At 58.9% G+C, this 27,465-nt stretch overlaps 1 protein-coding gene across 1 annotated transcript in view; it reads left to right on the top strand.

The window, feature by feature from the left end:
- Positions 1–16,853, top strand: part of LOC140406252 (uncharacterized) — a gene marked incomplete at its 3' end in the record, with an annotated part of 44,843 nt that extends 27,990 nt beyond the window's left edge. The window contains exons 2-3 of the mRNA XM_072494365.1: positions 2,504–2,640; positions 14,049–16,853. Coding sequence (XP_072350466.1) covers positions 2,529–2,640; positions 14,049–16,853 — 2,917 coding nt within the window. The remainder of the gene's footprint in view (positions 1–2,503; positions 2,641–14,048) is intronic.
- Positions 16,854–27,465: the final 10,612 nt, after the last annotated feature.

Raw genomic sequence — 27,465 nt, 5'->3', positions numbered from 1 at the left:
TAACAGGCTGGAGAAGGGGCTGAATGGGGCCTCCTCCTGTTCCCGTGTAATAGGCTGGAGAAGGGGCTGAATGGGCCCTCCTCCTGTTCCCGTGTAACAGGTTGGAGAAGGGGCTGAATGGGGCCTCCTCCTGTTCCTGTTTAACAGGCTGGAGAAGGGGCTGAATGGGGCCTCCTCCTGTTCCCGTGTAACAGGCTGGAGAAGGGGCTGAATGGGGCCTCCTCCTGTTCCCGTGTAACAGGCTGGAGAAGGGGCTGAATGGGGTCTCCTCCTGTTCCTGTTTAACAGTCTGGAGAAGGGTCTGAATGGGGCCTCTTCCTGTTCCTGTGTAACAGGCTGGAGAAGGGGCTGAATGGGGCCCCTTCCTGTTCCCGTGTAACGGTCTGGAGAAGGGTCTGAATGGGGCCTCCTCCTGTTCCTGTGTAACGGGCTGGAGAAGGGGCTGAATGCGGCCTCCTCCTGTTCCTGTGTAACGGGCTGGAGAAGGGGCTGAATGGGGCCTCCTCCTGTTCCCGTGTAACGGGCTGGAGATGGGGCTGAATGGGGCCTCCTCCTGTTCCCGTGTAACAGGCTGGAGAAGGGGCCGAATGGGGCCTCCTCCTGTTCCTGTGTAACGGGCTGGAGATGGGGCTGAATGGGGCCTCCTCCTGTCCCTGTGTAACAGGCTGGAGAAGGGGCTGAATGGGGCCTCCTCCTGTTCCTGTGTAACGGGCTGGAGATGGGGCTGAATGGGGCCTCCTCCTGTTCCTGTGTAACGGGCTGGAGATGGGGCTGAATGGGGCCTCCTCCTGTTCCTGTGTAACGGGCTGGAGATGGGGCTGAATGGGGCCTCCTCCTGTTCCTGTGTAACGGGCTGGAGAAGGGGCCGAATGGGTCCTTCTCCTGTTCCTGTGTAACGGGCTGGAGAAGGGTCTGAATGGGGCCTCCTCCTGTTCCTGTGTAACGGGCTGGAGAAGGGTCTGAATGGGGCCTCCTCCTGTTCCTGTGTAACGGGCTGGAGAAGGGGCTGAATGGGGCCTCCTCCTGTTCCTGTGTAACGGGCTGGAGATGGGGCTGAATGGGGCCTCCTCCTGTTCCTGTGTAACAGGCTGGAGAAGGGGCTGAATGGGGCCTCCTCCTGTTCCTGTGTAACGGGCTGGAGAAGGGTCTGAATGGGGCCTCCTCCTGTTCCTGTGTAACAGGCTGGAGAAGGGGCTGAATGGGGCCTCCTCCTGTTCCTGTGTAACGGGCTGGAGAAGGGTCTGAATGGGGCCTCCTCCTGTTCCTGTGTAACGGGCTGGAGAAGGGTCTGAATGGGGCCTCCTCCTGTTCCTGTGTAACAGGCTGGAGAAGGGGCTGAATGCGGCCTCCTCCTGTTCCTGTGTAACGGGCTGGAGATGGGGCTGAATGGGGCCTCCTCCTGTTCCTGTGTAACGGGCTGGAGAAGGGGCCGAATGGGTCCTTCTCCTGTTCCTGTGTAACGGGCTGGAGAAGGGGCTGAATGGGGCCTCCTCCTGTTCCTGTGTAACGGGCTGGAGAAGGGTCTGAATGGGGCCTCCTCCTGTTCCTGTGTAACAGGCTGGAGAAGGGGCTGAATGGGGCCTCCTCCTGTTCCTGTGTAACGGGCTGGAGAAGGGGCCGAATGGGTCCTTCTCCTGTTCCTGTGTAACAGGCTGGGGAAGGGGCTGAATGGGGCCTCCTCCTGTTCCTGTGTAACGGGCTGGAGAAGGGTCTGAATGGGGCCTCCTCCTGTTCCTGTGTAACAGGCTGGAGAAGGGGCTGAATGGGGCCTCCTCCTGTTCCCGTGTAACAGGCTGGAGAAGGGGTTGAATGGGGCCTCCTCCTGTTCCCGTGTGCCTATTTCCTCCTCTCTGGTTTTAACTTTATCGCCACGAGTAAACATTTGATAACCCAGTTTCCTTGTCATTCTCCTTCGGTGATCAGGTTAAGGATTAAGTGAAGTTTGAGCTGCGAGACTGTTCACTGCTGCTCCATTGCCCCTTGCCCCCGGATCAGATACGACATTGTCAAGCGTCAGTACATTTGTTGACGGTTCCCGGCGTTCCAGGCGTGCCAAAGTTCGCCGACTGGGAGGGTGGGGTCGCAATAAAGCTGGACTGCGTCTTGCCTACGAGTGCGCAGTCTTGCCTGCCTGGCTTGTCCACTCTTCCGTGCTTTTAGCACCTCACTCCCCGCCTATTCCCCCCTCCCCCCCGCTTTCCCCCTCTGGAACATTCCGCTGGCCCCGCCTCCTCGCTCGCACTGGGACCCCGAGTTGTGAGCCCGCTGCCCGAGAGGGCGACGGAAGCAGATCGAACAGAGCGTTCAAAATGGCGGATTGGGTAAATGCGCGAAGGGGAATGTTTGGCCCCGATAGGGGGATACGGGGGGCGCTCTTTGGAAAGGCAGGCGCATGGTCTGCTTTTGTGCCACGCGGTTCTGTGACTGTGTAACAAACTCGTCAGCGCGGGTGGGACGATTCGGCCATCCCGATGTGCCATTTTGTTTTGCCCTCTGATTGCAGATAACTCTGAAGAGCCTGACTGAAGATGGAGGGTTCGGATCGGAGCCCTACTCCCTGTCTTCCGAAGACTTTCTTTGCGAACCTGCACAGACAGCAGCAGCAGGATCTGTTCTGCGACGCCGTCTTGTATGCAGAAGGTGAGACTGGGCCTCTGTCGCCCGCACAAGCGGCAAGTCTCATCATCTATCTGCCCTCCTCTGCTCTCGCTCACACTCTCGCCCGCGCTCTATCTCGCCCGGTCTCTCTCTCGCTTCCTCTCTCTCGCCCGCGCTCTCTCTCGCTTCCTCTCTCTCGCTCGCGCTCTCTCTCGCTTCCTCTCTCTCGCCCGCTCTCTCTCTCGCCCGCTCTCTCTCTCGCTCACCCTCCCGCTCGGGCTCTCTCTCTCGCTCACCCTCCCGCTCGGGCTCTATCTCTCGCTCACCCTCTCGCCCGCGCTCCCTCGCCCGCGCTCTCTCTCGCTTCCTCTCTCTCGCCCGCGCTCTCTCTCGCTTCCTCTCGCCCGCGCTCTCTCTCGCCCGCTCTCTCTCTCGCTCACCCTCCCGCTCGGGCTCTCTCTCTCGCTCACCCTACCGCTCAGGCTCTCTCTCTCGCTCACCCTCTCGCCCGCGCTCTCTCGCCCGCGCTCTCTCTCGCTTCCTCTCTCTCGCCCGCGCTCTCTCTCGCTTCCTCTCTCTCGCCCGCGCTCTCTCTCGCTTCCTCTCTCTCGCCCGCGCTCTCTCTCGCTTCCTCTCTCTCGCCCGCGCCCTCTCTCGCTTCCTCTCTCTCGCCCGCGCTCTCTCTCGCTTCCTCTCTCTCGCCCGCGCTCTCTCTCTCGCTTCCTCTCTCTCGCCCGTGCTCTCTCTCTCGCTTCCTCTCTCTCGCCCGCGCTCTCTCTCGCTTCCTCTCTCTCGCCCGCGCTCTCTCTCGCTTCCTCTCTCTCGCCCGCGCTCTCTCTCGCTGCCTCTCTCTCGCCCGCGCTCTCTCTCGCTTCCTCTCTCTCGCCCCCGCTCTCTCTCGCTTCCTCTCTCTCGCCCGCGCTCTCTCTCGCTTCCTCTCTCTCGCCCGCGCTCTCTCTCGCTTCCTCTCTCTCGCCCGCGCTCTCTCTCGCTTCCTCTCTCTCGCCCGCGCTCTCTCTCGCTTCCTCCCTCTCGCCCGCGCTCTCTCTCGCTTCCTCTCTCTCGCCCGCGCTCTCTCTCGCTTCCTGTCTCTCGCCCGCGCTCTCTCTCGCTTCCTCTCTCTCGCCCGCGCTCTCTCTCGCTTCCTCTCTCTCGCCCGCGCTCTCTCTCGCTTCCTCTCTCTCGCCCGCGCTCTCTCTCGCTTCCTCTCTCTCGCCCGCGCTCTCTCTCGCTTCCTCTCTCTCGCCCGCGCTCTCTCTCGCTTCCTCTCTCTCGCCCGCGCTCTCTCTCGCTTCCTCTCTCTCGCCCGCGCTCTCTCTCGCTTCCTCTCTCTCGCCCGCGCTCTCTCTCGCTTCCTCTCTCTCGCCCGCGCTCTCTCTCGCTTCCTCTCTCTCGCCCGCACTCTCTCTCGCTTCCTCTCTCTCGCCCGCGCTCTCTCGCGCTTCCTCTCTCTCGCCCGCGCTCTCTCTCGCTTCCTCTCTCTCGCCCGCGCTCTCTCTCGCTTCCTCTCTCTCGCCCGCGCTCTCTCTCGCTTCCTCTCTCTCGCCCGCGCTCTCTCTCGCTTCCTCTCTCTCGCCCGCGCTCTCTCTCGCTTCCTCTCTCTCGCTCGCCCTCCCGCTCGGGCTCTCTCTCTCGCTCGCCCTCCCGCTCGGGCTCTCTCTCTCGCTCGCCCTCCCGCTCGGGCTCTCTCTCTCGCTCACCCTCTCGCCCACGCTCTCTCGCCCGCGCTCTCTCTCGCTTCCTCTCTCTCGCCCGCGCTCTCTCTCGCCCGCTCTCTCTCTCGCTCACCCTCCCGCTCGGGCTCTCTCTCTCGCTCACCCTCCCGCTCGGGCTCTATCTCTCGCTCACCCTCTCGCCCGCGCTCTCTCGCCCGCGCTCTCTCTCGCTTCCTCTCTCTCGCCCGCGCTCTCTCTCGCTTCCTCTCGCCCGCGCTCTCTCTTGCCCGCTCTCTCTCTCGCTCACCCTCCCGCTCGGGCTCTCTCTCTCGCTCACCCTACCGCTCGGGCTCTCTCTCTCGCTCACCCTACCGCTCGGGCTCTCTCTCTCGCTCACCCTCTCGCCCGCGCTCTCTCGCCCGCGCTCTCTCTCGCCCGTGCTCTCTCTCGCTTCCTCTCTCTCGCCCGCGCTCTCTCTCGCTTCCTCTCTCTCGCCCGCGCTCTCTCTCGCTTCCTCTCTGCCGCCCGCGCTCTCTCTCGCTTCCTCACTCTCGCCCGCGCTCTCTCTCGCTTCCTCTCTCTCGCCCGCGCTCTCTCTCGCTTCCTCTCTCTCGCCTGCGCTCTCTCTCGCTTCCTCTCTCTCGCTTCCTCTCTCTCGCCCGCGCTCTCTCTCGCCCGCTCTCTCTCTCACTCACCCTCCCGCTCGGGCTCTCTCTCTCGCTCACCCTCCCGCTCTGGCTCTATCTCTCGCTTCCTCTCTCTCGCCCACGCTCTCTCTCGCTTCCTCTCTCTCGCCCGCGCTCTCTCTTGCTTCCTATCTCTCACCCACGCTGTCTCTCGCCCGCTCTCTCTCTCTCGCTCACCCTCCCGCTCGGGCTCTCTCTCTTGCTCACCCTCCTGCTCGGGCTCTATCTCTCGCTCACCCTCTCGCCCGCACTCTCTCTCGCCCGCGCTCTCTCTCACCCGCGCTCTCTCTCGCCCGCTCTCTCTCTCGCTCACCCTCCCGCTCGGGCTCTCTCTCTCGCTCACCCTCTCGCCCGCGCTCTCTCTCTCTCGCCCGCGCTCTCTCTCGCCCGCGCTCTCTCTCGCCCGCGCTCTCTCTCGCCCGCGCTCTCTCTCGCCCGCGCTCTCTCTCGCCCGCTCTCTCGCTCAGCCTCCCGCTCGGGCTCTCTCTCTCGCTCACCCTCCCGCTCGGGCTCTATCTCTCGCTCACCCTCTCGCCCGCGCTCTCTCCCGCCCGCGCTCTCGCCCATGCTCTCTCTCGCCCGCTCTCTCTCGCTCACCCTCCCGCTCGGGCTCTCTCTCTCGCTCACCCTCCCGCTCGGGCTCTATCTCTCGCTCACCCTCTCGCCTGCGCTCTGTCTCGCCCGCTCTCTCTCTCGCCCGCGCTCTCTCTCTCGCCCGCGCTTTCTCTCTCGCCCGCGCTTTCTCTCTCGCCCGCGCTCTCTCTCTCGCCCGCGCTCTCTCTCTCGCCCGCGCTCTCTCCCTCCCGCGCTCTCTCTCTCGCCCGCGCTCTCTCTCTCGCCCGCGCTCTCTCTCTCGCCCGCGCTCTCTCTCTCGCCCGCGCTCTCTCTCTCGCCCGCGCTCTCTCTCTCGCCCGCGCTCTCTCTCTCGCCCGCGCTCTCTCTCTCGCCCGCGCTCTCTCCCTCCCGCGCTCTCTCTCTCTCACCCGCGCTCTCTCTCGCCCGCTCTCTCTCTCGCTCACCCTCCCGCTCGGCTCTCTCTCTCGCTCACCCTCCCACTCGGGCTCTATCTCTCGCTCACCCTCTCGCCCGCGCTCTATCTCTCGCTCACCCTCTCGCCCGCACTCTCTCTCGCCCGCTCTCTCTCTCGCTCACCCTCCCGCTCGGCTCTCTCTCTCGCTCACCCTCCCGCTCGGGCTCTATTTCTCGCTCACCCTCTTGCCCGCGCTCTCTTGCCCGCGCTCTCTCGCCCGCGCTCTCTCTCGCCCGCGCTCTCTCTCGCCCGCGCTCTCTCTCGCCCGCGCTCTCTCTCGCCCGCGCTCTCTCTCTCGCCCGCGCTCTCTCTCTCGCCCGCGCTCTCTCGCCCGCGCTCTCTCTCTCGCCCGCGCTCTCTCTCTCGCCCGCGCTCTCTCCCTCCCGCGCTCTCTCTCCCTCCCGCGCTCTCTCTCTCGCCCGCGCTCTCTCTCTCGCCCGCGCTCTCTCTCTCGCCCGCGCTCTCTCTCTCGCCCGCGCTCTCTCTCTCGCCCGCGCTCTCTCTCTCGCCCGCGCTCTCTCTCTCGCCCGCGCTCTCTCTCTCGCCCGCGCTCTCTCTCTCGCCCGCGCTCTCTCTCTCGCCCGCGCTCTCTCTCTCGCCCGCGCTCTCTCTCTCGCCCGCGCTCTCTCTCTCGCCCGCGCTCTCTCTCTCGCCCGCGCTCTCTCTCTCGCCCGCGCTCTCTCTCTCGCCCGCGCTCTCTCTCTCGCCCGCGCTCTCTCTCTCGCCCGCGCTCTCTCTCTCGCCCGCGCTCTCTCTCTCGCCCGCGCTCTCTCTCTCGCCCGCGCTCTCTCTCTCGCCCGCGCTCTCTCTCTCGCCCGCGCTCTCTCTCTCGCCCGCGCTCTCTCTCTCGCCCGCGCTCTCTCTCTCGCCCGCGCTCTCTCTCTCGCCCGCGCTCTCTCTCTCGCCCGCGCTCTCTCCCTCCAGCGCTCTCTCTCTCTCACCCGCGCTCTCTCTCGCCCGCTCTCTCTCTCGCTCACCCTCCCGCTCGGCTCTCTCTCTCGCTCACCCTCCCGCTCGGCTCTCTCTCTCGCTCACCCTCCCGCTCGGGCTCTATCTCTCGCTCACCCTCTCGCCCGCACTCTCTCTCGCCCGCTCTCTCTCTCGCTCACCCTCCCGCTCGGCTCTCTCTCTCGCTCACCCTCCTGCTCGGGCTCTATCTCTCGCTCACCCTCTCGCCCGCGCGCTCTCGCCCGCGCTCTCTCTCGCCCGCGCTCTCTCTCGCCCGCGCTCTCTCTCACCCGCGCTCTCTCTCACCCGCGCTCTCTCTCACCCGCGCTCTCTCTCACCCGCGCTCTCTCTCACCCGCGCTCTCTCGTCCGCGCTCTCTCTTGCCCGCTCTCTCTCGCTCACCCGCCCGCTTGGGCTCTCTCTCTCGCTCACCCTCCCGCTCGGGCTCTATCTCTCGCTCACCCTCTCGCCCGCGCTCTCTCCCGTCCGCGCTCTCTCCCGCCCGCGCTCTCGCCCACGCTCTCTCTCGCCCACGCTCTCTCTCACCCGCGCTCTCTCTCGCCCGCGCTCTCTCTTGCCCGCTCTCTCTCTCGCTCACCCTCCCGCTCGGGCTCTCTCTCTCGCTCACCCTCCCGCTCGGGCTCTATCTCTCGCTCACCCTCTCGCCCGCGCTCTCTCTCGCCCGCTCTCTCTCTCGCTCACCCTCCCGCTCGGGCTCTCTCTCTCGCTCACCCTCCCGCTCGGGCTCTATCTCTCGCTCACCCTTTCGCCGGCGCTCTCTCTAGCCCGCGCTCTCTCGCCCGCGCTCTCTCTCGCCCGCTCTCTCTCTCGCTCACCCTCCCGCTCGGGCTCTCTCTCTCGCTCACCCTCCCGCTCGGGCTCTATCTCTCGCTCACCCTCTCGCCGGCGCTCTCTCTAGCCCGCGCTCTCTCTCGCCCGCGCTCTCTCTCGCTCACCCTCCCGCTCGGGCTCTCTCTCTCGCTCACCCTCCCGCTCGGGCTCTATCTCTCGCCCGCGCTCTCTCTCGCTTCCTCTCTCTCGCTTCCTCTCTCTCGCCCGCGCTCTCTCTCGCCCGCTCTCTCTCTCACCCGCGCTCTCTCGTCCGCGCTCTCTTTCTCGCTCACCCTCCCGCTCGGGCTCTCTCTCTCGCTCACCCTCCCGCTCGGGCTCTATCTCTCGCCCGCGCTCTCTCTCGCTTCCTCTCTCTCGCCCGCGCTCTCTCTCGCCCGCGCTCTCTCTCGCCCGCGCTCTCTCTCGCCCGCGCTCTCTCTCGCCCGCGCTCTCTCTCGCCCGCGCTCTCTCTCGCCCGCGCTCTCTCTCGCCCGCGCTCTCTCTCGCCCGCGCTCTCTCTCGCCCGCGCTCTCTCTCGCCCGCGCTCTCTCTCGCCCGCTCTCTCTCTCGCCCGCTCTCTCTCTCGCCCGCTCTCTCTCTCACCCGCGCTCTCTCTTGCCCGCTCTCTCTCTCGCTCACCCTCCCGCTCGGGCTCTCTCTCTCGCTCACCCTCCCGCTCGGGCTCTATCTCTCGCTCACCCTCTCGCCCGCGCTCTCTCGCCCGCGCTCTCTCGCCCGCGCTCTCTCTCGCCCGCGCTCTCTCTCGCCCGCGCTCTCTCTCACCCGCGCTCTCTCGTCCGCGCTCTCTCTCGCCCGCGCTCTCTCTCGCTCACCCTCCCGCTCGGGCTCTATTTCTCGCTCACCCTCTCGCCGGCGCTCTCTCTAGCCCGCGCTCTCTCGCCCGCGCTCTCTCGCCCGCGCTCTCTCGCCCGCGCTCTCTCTCGCCCGCGCTCTCTCTCGCCCGCGCTCTCTCTCGCCCGCGCTCTCTCTCACCCGCGCTCTCTCGTCCGCGCTCTCTCTCGCCCGCGCTCTCTCTCGCTCACCCTCCCGCTCGGGCTCTATTTCTCGCTCACCCTCTCGCCGGCGCTCTCTCTAGCCCGCGCTCTCTCGCCCGCGCTCTCTGTGGAACACACAGTCCATCGAAAAATCTGTTTCCAAAAATGCGGCTCAATGCACTGGTCCCCAGCCGAGGGGAGCTGACCTCTCCGTCACCATCCTGTCAAACCCCATCAGAATATTGGATGGTCCAATGAGACGTTCTCTCATTGTTCGAAACTCCAGAGAATATATCCCTAATTTACTGGGCCCCGCATCCCAGGGACCAATCTCGTGAATCTGGGGTGTTTACGGGGTGGTTTTCTGGACCAGTACGTTGAGGAACCAACACGGGAATAGGGTGCTGTGCAATGAGAAATGATTAGTCGGCAATCTCGTTATGAGTGAGGAACTGGGAAACATTACTGAAAGGAAGGACAGCGGACAAGCATCGGCAGCACTCGAACAAATAGCTGAACTCCAAAAGTTGCCTTTACCTATTTGCCGCAAGAGTAGAAAGGAAACTGCAGCCGAACCGTGGCTTACAAGGGAAATTAGAGACAGCATTCGATTCAAAGAGGCATACAAATTAGCAAGGAAAAGCAATAAAGCAGTTAATTCGGAACAGTTTAAAATTCAACAAAGGTGGACCAAGGGATTGATTAAGAAGAATAAAAAACAATTTGAAAGTAAGCTAGCAAGGAAAATAAAAACTGACTGAAAAAGTTTCTGGAAAAGTAGAGAGGAGAAGATTGATAAAAACTAATGTCGGCCCTTTAAGGGGCAACTCATAACAGGGAACAAAGAAATGGCTGAGGAACCAAATTCGTCCTTCGCTCCTGTCTACACAAAGGGAGGCGTGAATTGTTTTTTTAATAAATTTAGAGTACCCAATTCATTTCTTAAAAATTAAGGGGCAATTTAGCGTGGCCAATCCACCTCCCCCTGCACATCTTTAAGGTTGTGGGGGCGAAACCCACGCAGACACGGGGAGAATGCGCAAACTCCACACGGACAGTGACCCCGGGGCCGGGTTCGAACCTGGGACCTCAGCGCCGTGAGACAGAAATTCTAACCACTGCGCCACCGTGCTGACCTGCAAAGGAAGACTTGAATAATGTACAGGAGGTTCTGAGAAACGGAAGTTTTAGTGAGGAGCTGAAGGAAATTAATATTAGTAGAGAAATGGTTTGGGGGAAATTAACGGGATTGAACGCGGATAAATTTCCAGGGCCAGATTATCTGCATCGCAGTGTATTTAAGGAAGTGGCTGTGGAAATAGTAGATCCATTGGTCGTCATATTCCAAAATTCTTTGGACTCTGGAATGAACAAAGAACAAAGAAACGTACAGCACAGGAACAGGCCCTTCGGCCCTCCAAGCCTGTGCCGACCATGCTGCCCGTCTAAACTAAAATCTTCTACACTTCCGGGGTCCGTATCCCTCTATTCGCATCCTGGTTCCTACAGCTTGGAGGGTAGCGAATGTAACCCGGCTATTCAAAAAGAGAGGTAGAGAGAAAACGGAACTATATAACCGCGAGCCTGACGTCGGTAGTTGCTGGAGTCCATGAAATGAAAATCCGCTTCTTGTCACAAGTAGGCTTCAAATGAAGTTACTGTGAAAAGCCCCTCGTCGCCACATTCCGGCGCCTGTTCGGGGAGGCTGGTACGGGAATTGAACTCTCGCTGCTGGCCTGCCTTGGTCTGCTTTAAAAGCCAGTTATTTAGCCCTGTGCTAAACCTGCCCCTTATCCATGGAAAGGACTGGTGTAATCAGACTAAGTCAGCATGGATTTACGAAAGGAAATTCATGCTTGACAAATCTACTGGAATTCTTTGACGATGTAACGAGTAGAGTTGACCAGGAAGAACCAGTGGATGCGGTTTATTTAGACTTTCAGAAGGCTTTCTACAAGGTCTCACAAAACAGATTAATATATAAAGTTAAAGGGCATGGGATTGCGGGTAGTGTCTTAGATACATAGAACATTACAGCGCAGTACAGGCCCTTCGGCCCTCGATGTTGCGCCGACCTGTGAAACCACTAAAGCCCAGCTACACTATTCCCTTATCGTCCATATGTCTATCCAATGACCATTTGAATGCCCTTAGTGTTGGCGAGTCCACTACTGTTGCAGGCAGGGCATTCCACGCCCTTACTACTCTCTGGGTAAAGAACCTGCCTCTGACATCTGTCTTATATCTATCTCCCCTCAATTTAAAGCTATGTCCCCCTCGTGCTAGACGTCACCATCCGAGGAAAAAGGCTCTCACTGTCCACCCTATCCAATCCTCTGATCATCTTGTATGCCTCAATTAAAGTCACCTCTTAACCTTCTTCTCTCGAATGAAAACAGCCTCAAGTCCCTCAGCCTTCCCTCATAAGATCTTCCCTCCATACCAGGCAACATTCTGGTAAATCTCCTCTGCACCCTTTCCAATGCTTCCACATCCTTCCTATAATGCGGCGACCAGAATTGCACGCAATACTCCAAATGCGGCCGCACCAGAGTTTTGTACAGCTGCAACATGACCTCATGGCTCCGAAACTCAATCCCTCTACCAATAAAAGCTAACACACCGTACGCCTTCTTAACAACCCTCTCAACCTGGGTGGCACCTTTCAGGGATCTACGTACACGGACACCGAGATCTCTCTGCTCATCCACACTGCCAAGAATCTTACCATTAGCCCAGTACTCTGTCTTCCTGTTATTCCTTCCAAAATGAATCACCTCACACTTTTCTGCATTAAACTCCATTTGCCACCTCTCAGCCCAGCGCTGCAGCTTATCTATGTCCCTCTGTAACTTGTAACATCCTTCCGCACTGTCCACAACTCCACCGACTTTAGTGTCATCTGCAAATTTACTCACCCATCCTTCTACGCCCTCCTCCAGGTCATTTATAAAAATGACAAACAGCAGTGGCCCCAAAACAGGTCCCTGTGGTACACTAGTAACTGGACTAGAGATGGATCAAAAGCCGGTGAGCAGACAGGAAGCAAAACGTTGGAATAAATGGGCCTTTTTCTGATTGGCAGGCAGTGACTAGTGGGGTTATCGCAGGGATCTGTGTTGGGACCCCAGCTGTTGACAATATATATTAATGATTTGGACGAGGGAACTAAATGTATTATCTCCAGATTTGCAGATGGTACAAAGTTGGATGGGAGGGTGAGCTGCGAGGAGGATGCAGAGATGCTTCAGCGGGATTTGGGCAGGCTGAGGGAGTGGGCACATGTGTGGCAGATGCAATATAATGTGGATAAATGTGAGGTTATCCGCTTCGGGAACAAACATAGGAAGGCAGATTATTATTGGAATGGGTGTAAATTGGGAGAGGCGGATACTCAGCGAGATCTTGGTGTCCTCGTGTATCAGTCGCTGAGAGTAAGCTCGCAGACACAGCAGGCAGGAAAGGAGGCAAATGGTAGGTTGGCCTTCATAGCGAGAGGATTTGAGTAGCAATAGAGATGTTTTACTGCAATTGCATCGGGCCTTGGGGAGGCCACACCTGGAGTATTGTGGGCAGCTCAGGTGTCCTTCTCTGAGGAAGGATGTTCTTGCTATGGAGGGAGTGCAGCGAAGGTTCACCAGACTGATTCCAGGGATGGCGGGACTGTCCTAGCAGGAGAGACTAAATCAGTCAGGGTTATATTCATTCGGGCGTCACGGCGGCACAGTGGTTAGCACTGCTGCCTCTTAATGCTGAAGATCCGGGTTCGAAACCCGGCCCCGGGTCACTGTCCGTGTGGAGTTTGCACATTCTCCCCGTGTCTGCGTGGGTCTCACCCCCACAACCCAAAGATGGGCAGGTTAGCTGAATTGGCTTAAATTGCCCCTGAATAAAACAAATTCATTGGAGTTCAGAAGAGTGAGAGGGAATCTCATAGACAGTTATAAAATTCCCAACAGGGTAGATTCAGAAAGAAAGTTCCCGATGGTGGGGGCGTCCAGAACTAGGGGGGTCTTAGTTTGACGGTCAGGGGTAAACTTTTTAGGACAGGAGAAATTGGAGTGGTGAATCTGTGGAATTCCCTACCACAGGAAGTAGTTGAGGCCTAAACACTGCGTAATTTCAAGAAGGAATTCGATTTAGCTCTTGGGGCTGAAGGAATCGAGGAAGGTGGGATCAGGTATTGAACTTGATGATCAGCCATGATCATAATGAATGACGGAGCAGGCTCGAAGGGCCGAATGGCCTCCTCCTGCCTCTATTTTCAGTGTTGCTATATAACCCTCGCTGTGGCACCTCCAATTCAAGTGGATCTCACCTTAAACACGGAGACCAAAATGGTGCACGATATTCCCGGTGTGGTCTGTCCAAAGCCCTGTCCAATTGCAGCAAGACTTCTTCATTCCTGCTCTCTCCTCCCTCCTCAAGGATCAACGTGCCATTTGCCGTCCTAATTGCTTGTTGTACCTTCGTGCTAACCGTTTGCGTTCCTTGTACACCCAAGCCCCTCTGAGCCTCAACAGTTCCGAGTTTAACAACACTTCAGGTATTCTGCTTTTCCATTCTTACCACCAAAGTGAATAACCTCGCACTTCTCCGCTTTGCAATCCATCCGCCGTCTTGTTTCCCGCTCACTCAACCTGTCCCCCGTCTCTGTGCAGCCTCTCTGTATCCCCCCCACAGCTTACATTCCCCCGTCTCTGTGCAGCCTCTCTGTATCCCCCCCACAGCTTACATTCCCGCCTCGGTTTACACAACTCCCCTACTTTTTAAACTCTATATCTGTTGCAGCACAAAGCGATCTGTGAAAGTTTCAAAGGCCGGGGTAGATAGATTCTCAATAAATGGTTGGGGGGCAAGTGATCGGGGACGACAGGAGGTCACAATCAATTCAGCGATGATCTTATTGAACGGCGCAGCAGGGTCAAGGGGCTGAATGGCCTCCTCCTTATTCGTATGTACGTTCTTAATACCAAGTGCAAGCAAACCTTGCCGACTAGCAGCTATGACAAATGACTGAAGGTGCAAAGCGATCTTAAAACGCCGTGCGCTTCTGATCAGTCTATAACTGACGTGCGCAAGGATGCAGCGCTTGCTCTCTGAATGACCCGACGCTGTGTTTACTTAACTGCGTGACTTAGTTGGTCCCTTTAGTGACAATTGACATGGTAAAAAAAATCCTTAAGGTGCTCCACAGGAGTGGAATCAGATAAAACTTCACAACGTCACTTCAATCATGAGATAAGGGGTAGATGTGTTTTATTCCTGACTGGTTTTTATGTTGTCTCTTTCTTTTCCTGCTCAGGTGAAGGGATTCCAGTCCATCGCTGCATCCTCGCTGCTTTCAGCCCCTTCTTCCTCCAGCGATTCTCCTCACACGATGCCCAATCCCAAAGGGTGCCCATGGAACTCCCGGGGTTGAAGGCTGCCACCCTGAAGACTTTGGTGCGGTTCATGTACACCGCAGAGGCCCCGCTGCCCCAAGACGAGACGAAGGGATTCCTGCAGGCCGCCCGGAGGTTGTGCATCCTTGGCTTCACCGGAGGGCGCAGGTCATCGCCCGTTGCCGAGCCCCAGGGCTCTCTCACGCCGGCAGGGGACTGCATGCCACCACTACCGCAGCCCAGGGTCACCATGACACCAGTGCCGCCCCAGAGCCATCCAAAGACCCCAGGGTCGTCCGGGCAGGGCCGGACCCCCGGCGATGATGTTGCCAGGACCGTGGCAGATTGTGAACCCAAGGCCCCGGCTGTCCCTGCATCCTCCTCCCCTCTGCTCCAGAGGTCAAGGGGCAAGTGCGCCAACCCCCCGGGAAACCCGCCCGCCTTGAGCCTGGTCGCCAGTTGGCGCAGGATGAAAGTGTGCCGGCCCGCGACCGCCAACCCGCCCCTCTGTCCCAGACGTCCATGGAGGCAGAAGCGAGGGGAGCCCGGGGGCGACCAGGCTCTTCCTACCAGCCACAGGGCCAATACCGAAGGCTCCCGCCCGCCCCCACATTCTTCGCCCTCTCCGGCTCCAGGGAGGAGACTCTGCCCACTGCCCGAAACCCCTGAATACCCAGGGTCGGCCGGTGTACCCACGGGCGTCCAACCAGGCCCCAGACTGAGTGACTCCAGCCAAGAGAGGTCAGGTCAGGGTTCAGTCAGCCAGGCCACCCGTAGCGAGGAGGAAGGAGGTGAAGCAATTGAGAGCCCGGCCGAGGGGCTCGCCAAGCACGCGGGCCCGCTTTGTACCGCGAGGGGGTTTGCAACCGGCTCCGCTCCAGCCAGCGAATCGGAACAGACGGGTCCAGGACTTCCGCCGCAAGAGAGACATCCTGACCAAGCCAGGAGAGCGCCAACCCCAATTGGCTCCCCGCAGAGGAGCGCAGCTCACCCTGTCCCAGCCCGGGATACCCGGCAGGCAGCAGTGTCCCACGGCCTGCCCCGGCCTGAGCAGAGACGCCGAGCGGTCAGGGGTCCCACTCACCAGCCAGGGACATGGCTGGGCAAGGAGGGTTCGCCGCCTGGCGTTGGGGCAGCCTCGGAGCAAGCCGTTCCCTGTCCCACCGCTCCTCCTGGGACGGCGGGGCCCAGCGCCAACCCGAGCAACCAGGGAGACGTCAAGGGCGCCAATGTCCAACGGGGAAAGAGGTCATGCTGTCAGGACATTCCCCGGGACAGGCTTCTCGGGATTAAGTTGCAGAAGCTGACTCATTCCAGGGAATGGGTTGTCATTCCCGTGCCAGAAAACCAGGAGCTGGAACCCGTACCGGCGAGGAGCCGGGACCCAGGAACAGCCGGGCAATGTCCCGGAGATGGTGGCCAGGCCAGAACAGTGGCAGGGCCTCTCGTAGGGAGTCACTCCCAAACCGGAGGGGCAAGGCAGGGCCTTGCAACGCCAGGCAGAGCGGGGAGAAGGAAAGCATTAACCAATCCTGCTCAGTCGATGGCTGACTCGGTGGAAAGTGACCAGAGGCCGGAGAACATGGTGGGTAACCACAGGGCAGCAGGCCTGGGACTGGGGAGTGACCAGAGTTCAGGAAGCCTGGGGCCTGGGGCTGGTCCGAAATCAGGAGGCCTGGGGCCAGAGAGGAACCAGAGCCCGGGAGGCCCGGGGCTGGCGGCTGTTCAGAGATCGGGACGCCCGGGGCTGGGAGTTGACCAGAGATCGGGAGGCCCGGGTCTGGGGGGTGACCAGAGATCGGGAGGCCCGAGGAGTGACCAGAGATCGGGAGGCCCGGGGCTGGTGGGTGACCAGAGATCGGAACGCCCGGGGCTGGGAGTTGACCAGAGATCGGGAGGCCCGGGACTGGGAGTTGACCAGAGATCGGGAGGCCCGGGGGGTGACCAGAGATCGGGAGGCCCGGGACTGGGAGTTGACCAGAGATCGGGAGGCCCGGGACTGGGAGTTGACCAGAGATCGGGAGGCCCGGGACTGGGAGTTGACCAGAGATCGGGAGGCCCGGGACTGGGAGTTGACCAGAGATCGGGAGGCCCGGGGCTGGGGGGTGACCAGAGATCGGGAGGCCCGGGGGGTGACCAGAGATCGGGAGGCCCGGGGCTGGGAGTTGACCAGAGATCGGGAGGCCCGGGGCTGGGAGTTGACCAGAGATCGGGAGGCCCGGGACTGGGAGTTGACCAGAGATCGGGAGGCCCGGGACTGGGAGTTGACCAGAGATCGGGAGGCCCGGGACTGGGGAGTGACCAGAGATCGGGAGGCCTGGGACTGGGGTGTGACCAGAGATCGGGAGGCCTGGGACTGGGAGTTGACCAGAGATTGGGAGGCCCGGGACTGGCGGGTGACCAGAGATCGGGAGGCCCGGGACTGGGGGGTGACCGGAGATCGGGAGGCCCGGGGCTGGGGAGTGACCAGAGATCGGGAGGCCCGGGACTGGGGAGTGACCAGAGATCGGGAGGCCCGGGACTGGGGGGTGACCAGAGATCGGGAGGCCCGGGGCTGGGGGGTGACCAGAGATCGGGAGGCCCGGGGCTGGGGAGTGACCAGAGATCGGGAGGCCCGGGGCTGGGGAGTGACCAGAGATCGGGAGGCCCGGGACTGGGGGGTGACCAGAGATCGGGAGGCCCGGGGCTGGCGGCTGTTCAGAGATCGGGACGCCCGGGGCTGGGGGGTGACCAGAGATCGGGAGGCCCGGGGCTGGGGGTTGACCAGACATCGGGAGGCCCGGGGCTGGGGGTTGACCAGACATCGGGAGGCTCGGGGCTGCGGGTTGACCAGACATCGGGAGGCCCGGGGAGTGACCAGAGATCGGGAGACCCGGGGCTGGGAGTTGACCAGAGATCGGGAGGCCCGGGGCTGGGGAGTGACCAGAGATCGGGAGGCCCGGGGCTGGGGGGTGACCAGAGATCGGGAGGCCCGGGGCTGGTGGGTGACCAGAGATCGGAACGCCCGGGGCTGGGGAGTGACCAGAGATCGGAACGCCCGGGGCTGGGGAGTGACCAGAGATTGGGAGGCCCGGGGCTTGGGGGTGACCAGAGATCGGGAGGCCCGGGGCTGGGGAGTGACCAGAGATCGGAACGCCCGGGGCTGGGGAGTGACCAGAGATTGGGAGGCCCGGGACTGGTGGGTGACCAGAGATCGGGAGGCCCGAGGAGTGACCAGAGATCGGGAGGCCCGGGACTGGTGGGTGACCAGAGATCGGGAGGCCCGGGGCTGGGGAGTGACCAGAGATCGGGAGGCCCGGGACTGGGGAGTGACCAGAGATCGGGAGGCCCGGGACTGGGGAGTGACCAGAGATCGGGAGGCCCGGGACTGGGGAGTGACCAGAGATCGGGAGGCCCGGGGCTGGGGAGTGACCAGAGATCGGGAGGCTCGGGACTGGGGAGTGACCAGAGATCGGGAGGCCCGGGGCTGGGAGTTGACCAGAGATCGGGAGGCCCGGGGCTGGGGGGTGACCAGAGATCGGGAGGCCCGGGACTGGGGAGTGACCAGAGATCGGGAGGCCCGGGACTGGGGAGTGACCAGAGATCGGGAGGCCCGGGACTGGTGGGTGACCAGAGATCGGGAGGCCCGGGACTGGGGAGTGACCAGAGATCGGGAGGCCCGGGACTGGGGAGTGACCAGAGATCGGGAGGCCCGGGGCTGGGGAGTGACCAGAGATCGGGAGGCCCGGGGCTGGGGAGTGACCAGAGATCGGGAGGCCCGGGGCTGGGGAGTGACCAGAGATCGGGAGGCCCGGGACTGGTGGGTGACCAGAGATCGGGAGGCCCGGGGCTGGGGAGTGACCAGAGATCGGGAGGCCCGGGGCTGGGGAGTGACCAGAGATCGGGAGGCCCGGGACTGGTGGGTGACCAGAGATCGGGAGGCCCGGGGCTGGGGAGTGACCAGAGATCGGGAGGCCCGGGGCTGGGGAGTGACCAGAGATCGGGAGGCCTGGGGCTGAGGGGTGACCAGAGATCGGGAGGCCTGGGGGATGGTCGGAGGCCGGAATGCCTGAGTTTGAGGGATAACCAATGGTCTGGTGATTGGAAGGGGCACCAGGGCCCCGGATCCTCGGCCCTGAAGGGGACGATGTACCCTGGTCAGCGCGGCCCAGTTTCCTGCCCGACTCCCAGGCCGGAGCAGAGCCGGGCTGTCGGTGCCGTCATGTTCCCTCAGGAGCCCCGTGTCCAGGAAGCGGCCGAGCACCCATTCCCCCGGCCAGACCACTGGGGCCTCGCCCTGCCACGCGTCACCTCACAGGCCGGCGCCAGCCCCCCCGCCGAGGAATGGGGCTTTGGCTGGCTGCGGGTCAGGGGTCAAGTTGGCGTCAGGGCGACGCCTGACCCATGGGATGCTGGCCTGTCGCGGTTCATGGGCCTGCACCGGACGGACGAGCAGGCTGCGGGCTCCTCCTCCTCGGGTGACGAGGTGGACGTGGGTGACGGCAGAGAGAGACTGTTGCCCCTCGTTGCCGTGTGGCCTGACTCCTCGCCTCCAGCCTCGCCCCCTCTGGACTGTACCGAGATCGATGTGGTCGGCTGATTGATTGCGAGAGAAATAAACAGCCGTTGTTGCATAAAACCGCTTCTTCATTTCAAAGAAAGTGCAGTCGTGCGCGGGTACTGGTTGGAGGACGGCGTGTGGGGTGGGGGTGGGAGACGGCAACAACGCCAGGTCAACGCTCTGATAGAACCAGCCCCCCCCACCCCCACAATCTCCGGTCATCAACAACAGACGCCTCACCAACACGGGCCTCCCTTCACTCCAGCTCCTTAATGTCCACAATTCCCTCCTGGGTGCGTTGCACCATCTGCTGGGCATTCGCAAATTCAACCCATCCTTCTGGCCCCTACGTTCTTCTTCACTGTCAGCATCGAGCTCTCCCAGGACAGGTACAGCACGGGTTAGATACAGTGTAGAGCTCCCTCTACATTACCCTGACAGTGTGTCCCCCACTTTATACCCAGTGTCAGCATCGAGCTCTCCCAGGACAGGTACAGCACGGGTTAGATACAGTGTAGAGCTCCCTCTACATTACCCTGACAGTGTGTCCCCCACTTTATACACAGTGTCAGCATCGAGCGCTCCCAGGACAGGTACAGCACGGGTTAGATACAGTGTAGAGCTCCCTCTACATTACCCTGACAGTGTGTCCCCCACTTTATACCCAGTGTCAGCATCGAGCGCTCCCAGTACAGGTACAGCACGGGTTAGATACAGTGTAGAGCTCCCTCTACATTACCCTGACAGTGTCTCCCCCACTTTATACCCAGTGTCAGCATGGAGCTCTCCCAGGACAGGTACAGCACGGGTTAGATACAGTGTAGAGCTCCCTCTACATTACCCTGACAGTGTGTCCCCCACTTTAAACCCAGTGTCAGCATCGCGCTCTCCCAGGACAGGTACAGCAGGGGTTAGATACAGTGTAGAGCTCCCTCTACATTACTCTGACAGTGTCCCCCCCACTTTATACCCAGTGTCAGCATCGCGCCCTCCCAGGACAGGTACAGCACAGGTTAGATACAGTGTAGAGCTCCCTCTACATTACCCTGACAGTGTGTCCCCCACTTTATACCCAGTGTCAGCATCGAGCTCTCCCAGGACAGGTACAGCACGGGTTAGATACAGTGTAGAGCTCCCTCTACATTAACCTGACAGTGTGGCCCCCACTTTATACCCAGTGTCAGCATCGAGCTCTCCCAGGACAGGTACAGCACGGGTAAGATACCGTGTAGAGCTCCCTCTACATTACCCTGACAGTGTGTCCCCCACTTTATACCCAGTGTCAGCATCGAGCTCTCCCAGGACAGGTACAGCACGGGTTAGATACAGTGTAGAGCTCCCTCTACATTACCCTGACAGTGTGTCCCCCACTTTATACCCAGTGTCAGCATCGAGCTCACCCAGGACAGGTACAGCACGGCTTAGATACAGTGTAGAGCTCCCTCTCCATTACCCTGACAGTGTGTCCCCACTTTATACCCAGTGTCAGCATCAAGCTCTCCCAGGACAGGTACAGCACGGGTTAGATACAGTGTAGAGCTCCCTCTACATTACCCTGACAGTGTCCCCCTCACTTTATACCCAGTGTCAGCATCAAGCGCTCCCAGGACTGGTACAGCACGGGTTGGATACAGTGTAGAGCTCCCTCTACATTACCCTGACAGTGTGTCCCCCACTTTATACCGAGTGTCAGCATCGAGCGCTCCCAGGACAGGTACCGCACGGGTTAGATACAGTGTAGAGCTCCCTCTACATTACCCTGACAGTGTGTCCCCCACTTTATACCCAGTGTCAGCATCGAGCTCTCCCAGGACAGGTACAGCATGGGTTAGATAGTGTAGAGCTCCCTCTACATTACCCTGACAGTGTCTCCCCCCCCACACTTTATACCCAGTGTCAGCATCGAGCTCTCCCAGGACAGGTACAGCACGGGTTAGATACAGTGTAGAGCTCCCTCTACATTACCCTGACAGAGTGTCCCCCACTTTATGCCCAGTGCCAGCAATGAGCTCTCCCAGGACAGGTACAGCACGGGTTAGATACAGTGTAGATCTCCCTCTACATTACCCTGACAGTGTCCCCCCCACTTTATACCCAGTGTCAACATCGAGCCCTCCCAGGAAAGGTACAGCATGGGTTAGATACAGTGTCGAGCGCCCTCTACATTACCCTGACAGTGTGTCCCCCACTTTATACCCAGTGTCAGCATCGAGCTCTCCCAGGACAGGTACAGCACGGGTTAGATACAGTGTAGAGCTCCCTCTACATTACCCTGACAGTGTGTGCCCACTTTATACCCAGTGTCAGCATCGAGCTCTCCCAGGACAGGTACAGCACGGGGTAGATACAGTGTAGAGCTCGCTCTACATTACCTGGACAGTGTGTGCCCCCCACTGTATACCCAGTGTCAGCATCGAGCTCTCCCAGGACAGGTACAGCACGGGTTAGATACAGTGTAGAGCTCCCTCTACGTTACCTGGACAGTGTGTGCCCACTTTATACCCAGTGTCAGCATCGAGCTCTCCCAGGACAGGTACAGCACGGGGTAGATACAGTGTAGAGCTCCCTCTACATTACACTGACAGTGTGTCCTCCACTTTATACCCAGTGTCAGCATCGAGCTCTCCCAGGACAGGTACAGCACGGGTTAGATACAGTGTAGAGCTCCCTCTACATTACCCTGACAGTGTGTCCTCCACTTTATACCCACTGTCAGCATCAAGCTCTCCCAGGACAGGTACAGCACAGGTTAGATACAGTGTAGAGCTCCCTCTACATTACCCCAACAGTGTCCCCCCCACTTTAAACCCAGTGTCAGCATCGAGCTCTCCCAGGACAGGTACAGCACGGGTTAGATACAGTGTAGAGCTCCCTCTACATTACCCTGACAGTGTGTCCCCCACTTTATACCCAGTGTCAGCATCGAGCTCTCCCAGGACAGGTACAGCACGGGTTAGATACAGTGTAGAGCACCCTCTACACTACCCTGACAGTGTCTCCCCCCCCACACTTTATACCCAGTGTCAGCATCGAGCTCTCCCAGGACAGGTACAGCAGGGGTTAGATACAGTGTAGAGCTCCCTCTACATTACCCTGGCGGTGTCCCCCCCACTTTATACCCAGTGTCAGCATCGAGCTCTCCCAGGACAGGTACAGCACGGGTTAGATACAGTGTAGAGCTCCCTCTACATTACCCTGACAGTGTGTCCCCCACTTTATACCCAGTGTCAGCATCGAGCTCTCCCAGGACAGGTACAGCACGGGTTAGATACAGTGTAGAGCTCCCTCTACATTACCCTGACAGTGTGTCCCCCACTTTATACCCAGTGTCAGCATCGAGCTCTCCCAGGACAGGTACAGCACGGGTTAGATACAGTGTAGAGCTCCCTCTACATTACCCTGACAGTGTCTCCCCCCCCCACACTTTATACCCAGTGTCAGCATCGAGCTCTCCCAGGACAGGTACAGCACGGGTTAGATACAGTGTAGAGCTCCCTCTACATTACCCTGACAGAGTGTCCCCCACTTTATGCCCAGTGCCAGCAATGAGCTCTCCCAGGACAGGTACAGCACGGGTTAGATACAGTGTAGATCTCCCTCTACATTACCCTGACAGTGTCCCCCCCACTTTATACCCAGTGTCAACATCGAGCCCTCCCAGGAAAGATACAGCATGGGTTAGATACAGTGTCGAGCGCCCTCTACATTACCCTGACAGTGTGTCCCCCACTTTATACCCAGTGTCAGCATCGAGCTCTCCCAGGACAGGTACAGCACGGGTTAGATACAGTGTAGAGCTCCCTCTACATTACCCTGACAGTGTGTGCCCACTTTATACCCAGTGTCAGCATCGAGCTCTCCCAGGACAGGTACAGCACGGGGTAGATACAGTGTAGAGCTCGCTCTACATTACCTGGACAGTGTGTGCCCCCCACTGTATACCCAGTGTCAGCATCGAGCTCTCCCAGGACAGGTACAGCACGGGTTAGATACAGTGTAGAGCTCCCTCTACGTTACCTGGACAGTGTGTGCCCACTTTATACCCAGTGTCAGCATCGAGCTCTCCCAGGACAGGTACAGCACGGGGTAGATACAGTGTAGAGCTCCCTCTACATTACCCTGACAGTGTGTCCTCCACTTTATACCCAGTGTCAGCATCGAGCTCTCCCAGGACAGGTACAGCACGGGTTAGACACAGTGTAGAGCTCCCTCTACATTACCCTGACAGTGTGTCCTCCACGTTATACCCACTCTCAGCATCAAGCTCTCCCAGGACAGGTACAGCACAGGTTAGATACAGTGTAGAGCTCCCTCTACATTACCCCAACAGTGTCCCCACCACTTTAAACCCAGTGTCAGCATCGAGCTCTCCCAGGACAGGTACAGCACGGGTTAGATACAGTGGAGAGCTCCCTCTACATTACCCTGACAGTGTGTCCCCCACTTTATACCCAGTGTCAGCATCGAGCTCTCCCAGGACAGGTACAGCACGGGTTAGATACAGTGTAGAGCTCCCTCTACATTACCCTGACAGTGTCTCACCCCCACACTTTATACCCAGTGTCAGCATCGAGCTCTCCCAGGACAGGTACAGCACGGGTTAGATACAGTGTAGAGCTCCCTCTACATTACCCTGACAGAGTGTCCCCCACTTTATGCCCAGTGCCAGCAATGAGCTCTCCCAGGACAGGTACAGCACGGGTTAGATACAGTGTAGATCTCCCTCTACATTACCCTGACAGTGTCCCCCCCACTTTATACCCAGTGTCAACATCGAGCCCTCCCAGGAAAGGTACAGCATGGGTTAGATACAGTGTCGAGCGCCCTCTACATTACCCTGACAGTGTGTCCCCCACTTTATACCCAGTGTCAGCATCGAGCTCTCCCAGGACAGGTACAGCACGGGTTAGATACAGTGTAGAGCTCCCTCTACATTACCCTGACAGTGTGTGCCCACTTTATACCCAGTGTCAGCATCGAGCTCTCCCAGGACAGGTACAGCACGGGGTAGATACAGTGTAGAGCTCGCTCTACATTACCTGGACAGTGTGTGCCCCCCACTGTATACCCAGTGTCAGCATCGAGCTCTCCCAGGACAGGTACAGCACGGGTTAGATACAGTGTAGAGCTCCCTCTACGTTACCTGGACAGTGTGTGCCCACTTTATACCCAGTGTCAGCATCGAGCTCTCCCAGGACAGGTACAGCACGGGGTAGATACAGTGTAGAGCTCCCTCTACATTACCCTGACAGTGTGTCCTCCACTTTATACCCAGTGTCAGCATCGAGCTCTCCCAGGACAGGTACAGCACGGGTTAGATACAGTGTAGAGCTCCCTCTACATTACCCTGACAGTGTGTCCTCCACTTTATACCCACTGTCAGCATCAAGCTCTCCCAGGACAGGTACAGCACAGGTTAGATACAGTGTAGAGCTCCCTCTACATTACCCCAACAGTGTCCTCCCCACTTTAAACCCAGTGTCAGCATCGCGCTCTCCCAGGACAGGTACAGCAGGGGTTAGATACAGTGTAGAGCTCCCTCTACATTAACCTGACAGTGTGGCCCCCACTTTATACCCAGTGTCAGCATCGAGCTCATCCAGGACAGGTACAGCACGGGTTAGATACAGTGTAGAGCTCCCTCTACATTACTCTGACAGTGTCCCCCCCACTTTATACCCAGTGTCAGCATCGAGCTCTCCCAGGACAGGTACAGCACGGGTTATGTACTGTGTAGAGCTCGCTCTACGTTACCTGGACAGTGTGTGCCCACTTTATACCCAGTGTCAGCATCGAGCTCTCCCAGGACAGGTACAGCACGGGTTAAATACAGTGTAGAGCTCCCTCTACATTACTCTCACAGTGTCCCCCCCACTTTATACCCATTGTCAGCATCGTGCTCTCCCAGGCCAGGTACAGCACGGGTTAGACACAATGTAGAGCTCCGTCTAAATTACCCTGACAGTGTCCCCCCCACTTTATACCCACTGTCAGCATCTAGCGCTCCCAGGTCAGGTACAGCACAGGTTAGATACAGTGTAGAGCTCCCTCTACATTACCCTGACAGTGTGGCCCCCACTTTATACCCAGTGTCAGCATCGAGCTCACCCAGGACAGGAGCAGCACGGGTTAGATACAGTGTAGAGCTCCCTCTACATTACCCTGACAGTGTGTCCCCCACTTTATACCCAGTGTCAGCATCGAGCTCTCCCAGTACAGGTACAGCACGGGTTAAGACATTGTGTAGAGCTCTCTCTACATTACCCTGACAGTGTCCCCCTCACTTTATACCCAGTGTCAGCATCGAGCGCTCCCAGGACTGGTACACCACGGGTTAGATACAGTGTAGAGCTCCCTCTACATTACCCTGACAGTGTCTCCCCCCCCCCACACTTTATACCCAGTGTCAGCATCGAGCTCTCCCAGGACAGGTACAGCACGGGTTAGATACAGTGTAGAGCTCCCTCTACATTACCCTGACAGAGTGTCCCCCACTTTATGCCCAGTGCCAGCAATGAGCTCTCCCAGGACAGGTACAGCACGGGTTAGATACAGTGTAGATCTCCCTCTACATTACCCTGACAGTGTCCCCCCCACTTTATACCCAGTGTCAACATCGAGCCCTCCCAGGAAAGGTACAGCATGGGTTAGATACAGTGTCGAGCGCCCTCTACATTACCCTGACAGTGTGTCCCCCACTTTATACCCAGTGTCAGCATCGAGCTCTCCCAGGACAGGTACAGCACGGGTTAGATACAGTGTAGAGCTCCCTCTACATTACCCTGACAGTGTGTGCCCACTTTATACCCAGTGTCAGCATCGAGCTCTCCCAGGACAGGTACAGCACGGGTTAGATACAGTGTAGAGCTCCCTCTACATTTCCCCAACAGTGTCCCCCCCACTTTAAACCCAGTGTCAGCATCGAGCTCTCCCAGGACAGGTACAGCACGGGTTAGATACAGTGTAGAGCTCCCTCTACATTACCCTGACAGTGTGTCCCCCACTTTATACCCAGTGTCAGCATCGAGCTCTCCCAGGACAGGTACAGCACGGGTTAGATACAGTGTAGAGCTCCCTCTACATTACCCTGACAGTGTCTCACCCCCACACTTTATACCCAGTGTCAGCATCGAGCTCTCCCAGGACAGGTACAGCACGGGTTAGATACAGTTTAGAGCTCCCTCTACATTACCCTGACAGAGTGTCCCCCACTTTATGCCCAGTGCCAGCAATGAGCTCTCCCAGGACAGGTACAGCACGGGTTAGATACAGTGTAGATCTCCCTCTACATTACCCTGACAGTGTGTCCCCCACTTTATACCCAGTGTCAGCATCGAGCTCTCCCAGGACAGGTACAGCACGGGTTAGATACAGTGTAGATCTCCCTCTACATTACCCTGACAGTGTCCCCCCCACTTAATACCCAGTGTCAACATCGAGCCCTCCCAGGAAAGGTACAGCATGGGTTAGATACAGTGTCGAGCGCCCTCTACATTACCCTGACAGTGTGTCCCCCACTTTATACCCAGTGTCAGCATCGAGCTCTCCCAGGACAGGTACAGCACGGGTTAGATACAGTGTAGAGCTCCCTCTACATTACCCTGACAGTGTGTGCCCACTTTATACCCAGTGTCAGCATCGAGCTCTCCCAGGACAGGTACAGCACGGGGTAGATACAGTGTAGAGCTCGCTCTACATTACCTGGACAGTGTGTGCCCCCCACTGTATACCCAGTGTCAGCATCGAGCTCTCCCAGGACAGGTACAGCACGGGTTAGATACAGTGTAGAGCTCCCTCTACGTTACCTGGACAGTGTGTGCCCACTTTATACCCAGTGTCAGCATCGAGCTCTCCCAGGACAGGTACAGCACGGGGTAGATACAGTGTAGAGCTCCCTCTACATTACCCTGACAGTGTGTCCTCCACTTGATACCGTGTCAGCATCGAGCTCTCCCAGGACAGGTACAGCACGGGTTAGATACAGTGTAGAGCTCCCTCTACATTACCCTGACAGTGTGTCCTCCACTTTATACCCACTGTCAGCATCAAGCTCTCCCAGGACAGGTACAGCACAGGTTAGATACAGTGTAGAGCTCCCTCTACATTACTCTGACAGTGTGTCCCCCACTTTATACCCAGTGTCAGCATCGAGCTCTCCCAGGACAGGTACAGCACGGGTTAGATACAGTGTAGAGCTCCCTCTACATTACCCTGACAGTGTGTCCTCCACTTTATACCCACTGTCAGCATCAAGCTCTCCCAGGACAGGTACAGCACAGGTTAGATACAGTGTAGAGCTCCCTCTACATTACTCTGACAGTGTGTCCCCCACTTTATACCCAGTGTCAGCATCGAGCTCTCCCAGGACAGGTACAGCATGTGTTAGATACAGTGTAGAGCTCCCTCTACATTACCCCAACAGTGTCCCCCCCACTTTAAACCCAGTGTCAGCATCGCGCTCTCCCAGGACAGGTACAGCAGGGGTTAGATACAGTGTAGAGCTCCCTCTACATTAACCTGACAGTGTGGCCCCCACTTTATACCCAGTGTCAGCATCGAGCTCACCCAGGACAGGTACAGCCCGGGTTAGATACAGTGTAGAGCTCCCTCTACATTACTCTGACAGTGTCCCCCCCACTTTATACACAGTGTCAGCATCGAGCTCTCCCAGGACAGGTACAGCACAGGGTAGATACAGTGTAGAGCTCCCTCTACATTACCCTGAGAGTGTGTCCCCCACTTTATATCCAGTGTCAGCATCGAGCTCTCCCAGGACAGGTACAGCACGGGTTAGATAC

This window comes from Scyliorhinus torazame, unplaced genomic scaffold (assembly GCF_047496885.1).
Source record: "Scyliorhinus torazame isolate Kashiwa2021f unplaced genomic scaffold, sScyTor2.1 scaffold_380, whole genome shotgun sequence".
NCBI classification, from domain to species: domain Eukaryota; kingdom Metazoa; phylum Chordata; class Chondrichthyes; order Carcharhiniformes; family Scyliorhinidae; genus Scyliorhinus; species Scyliorhinus torazame.
This window is presented reverse-complemented; position numbering and strand designations above follow the sequence as displayed.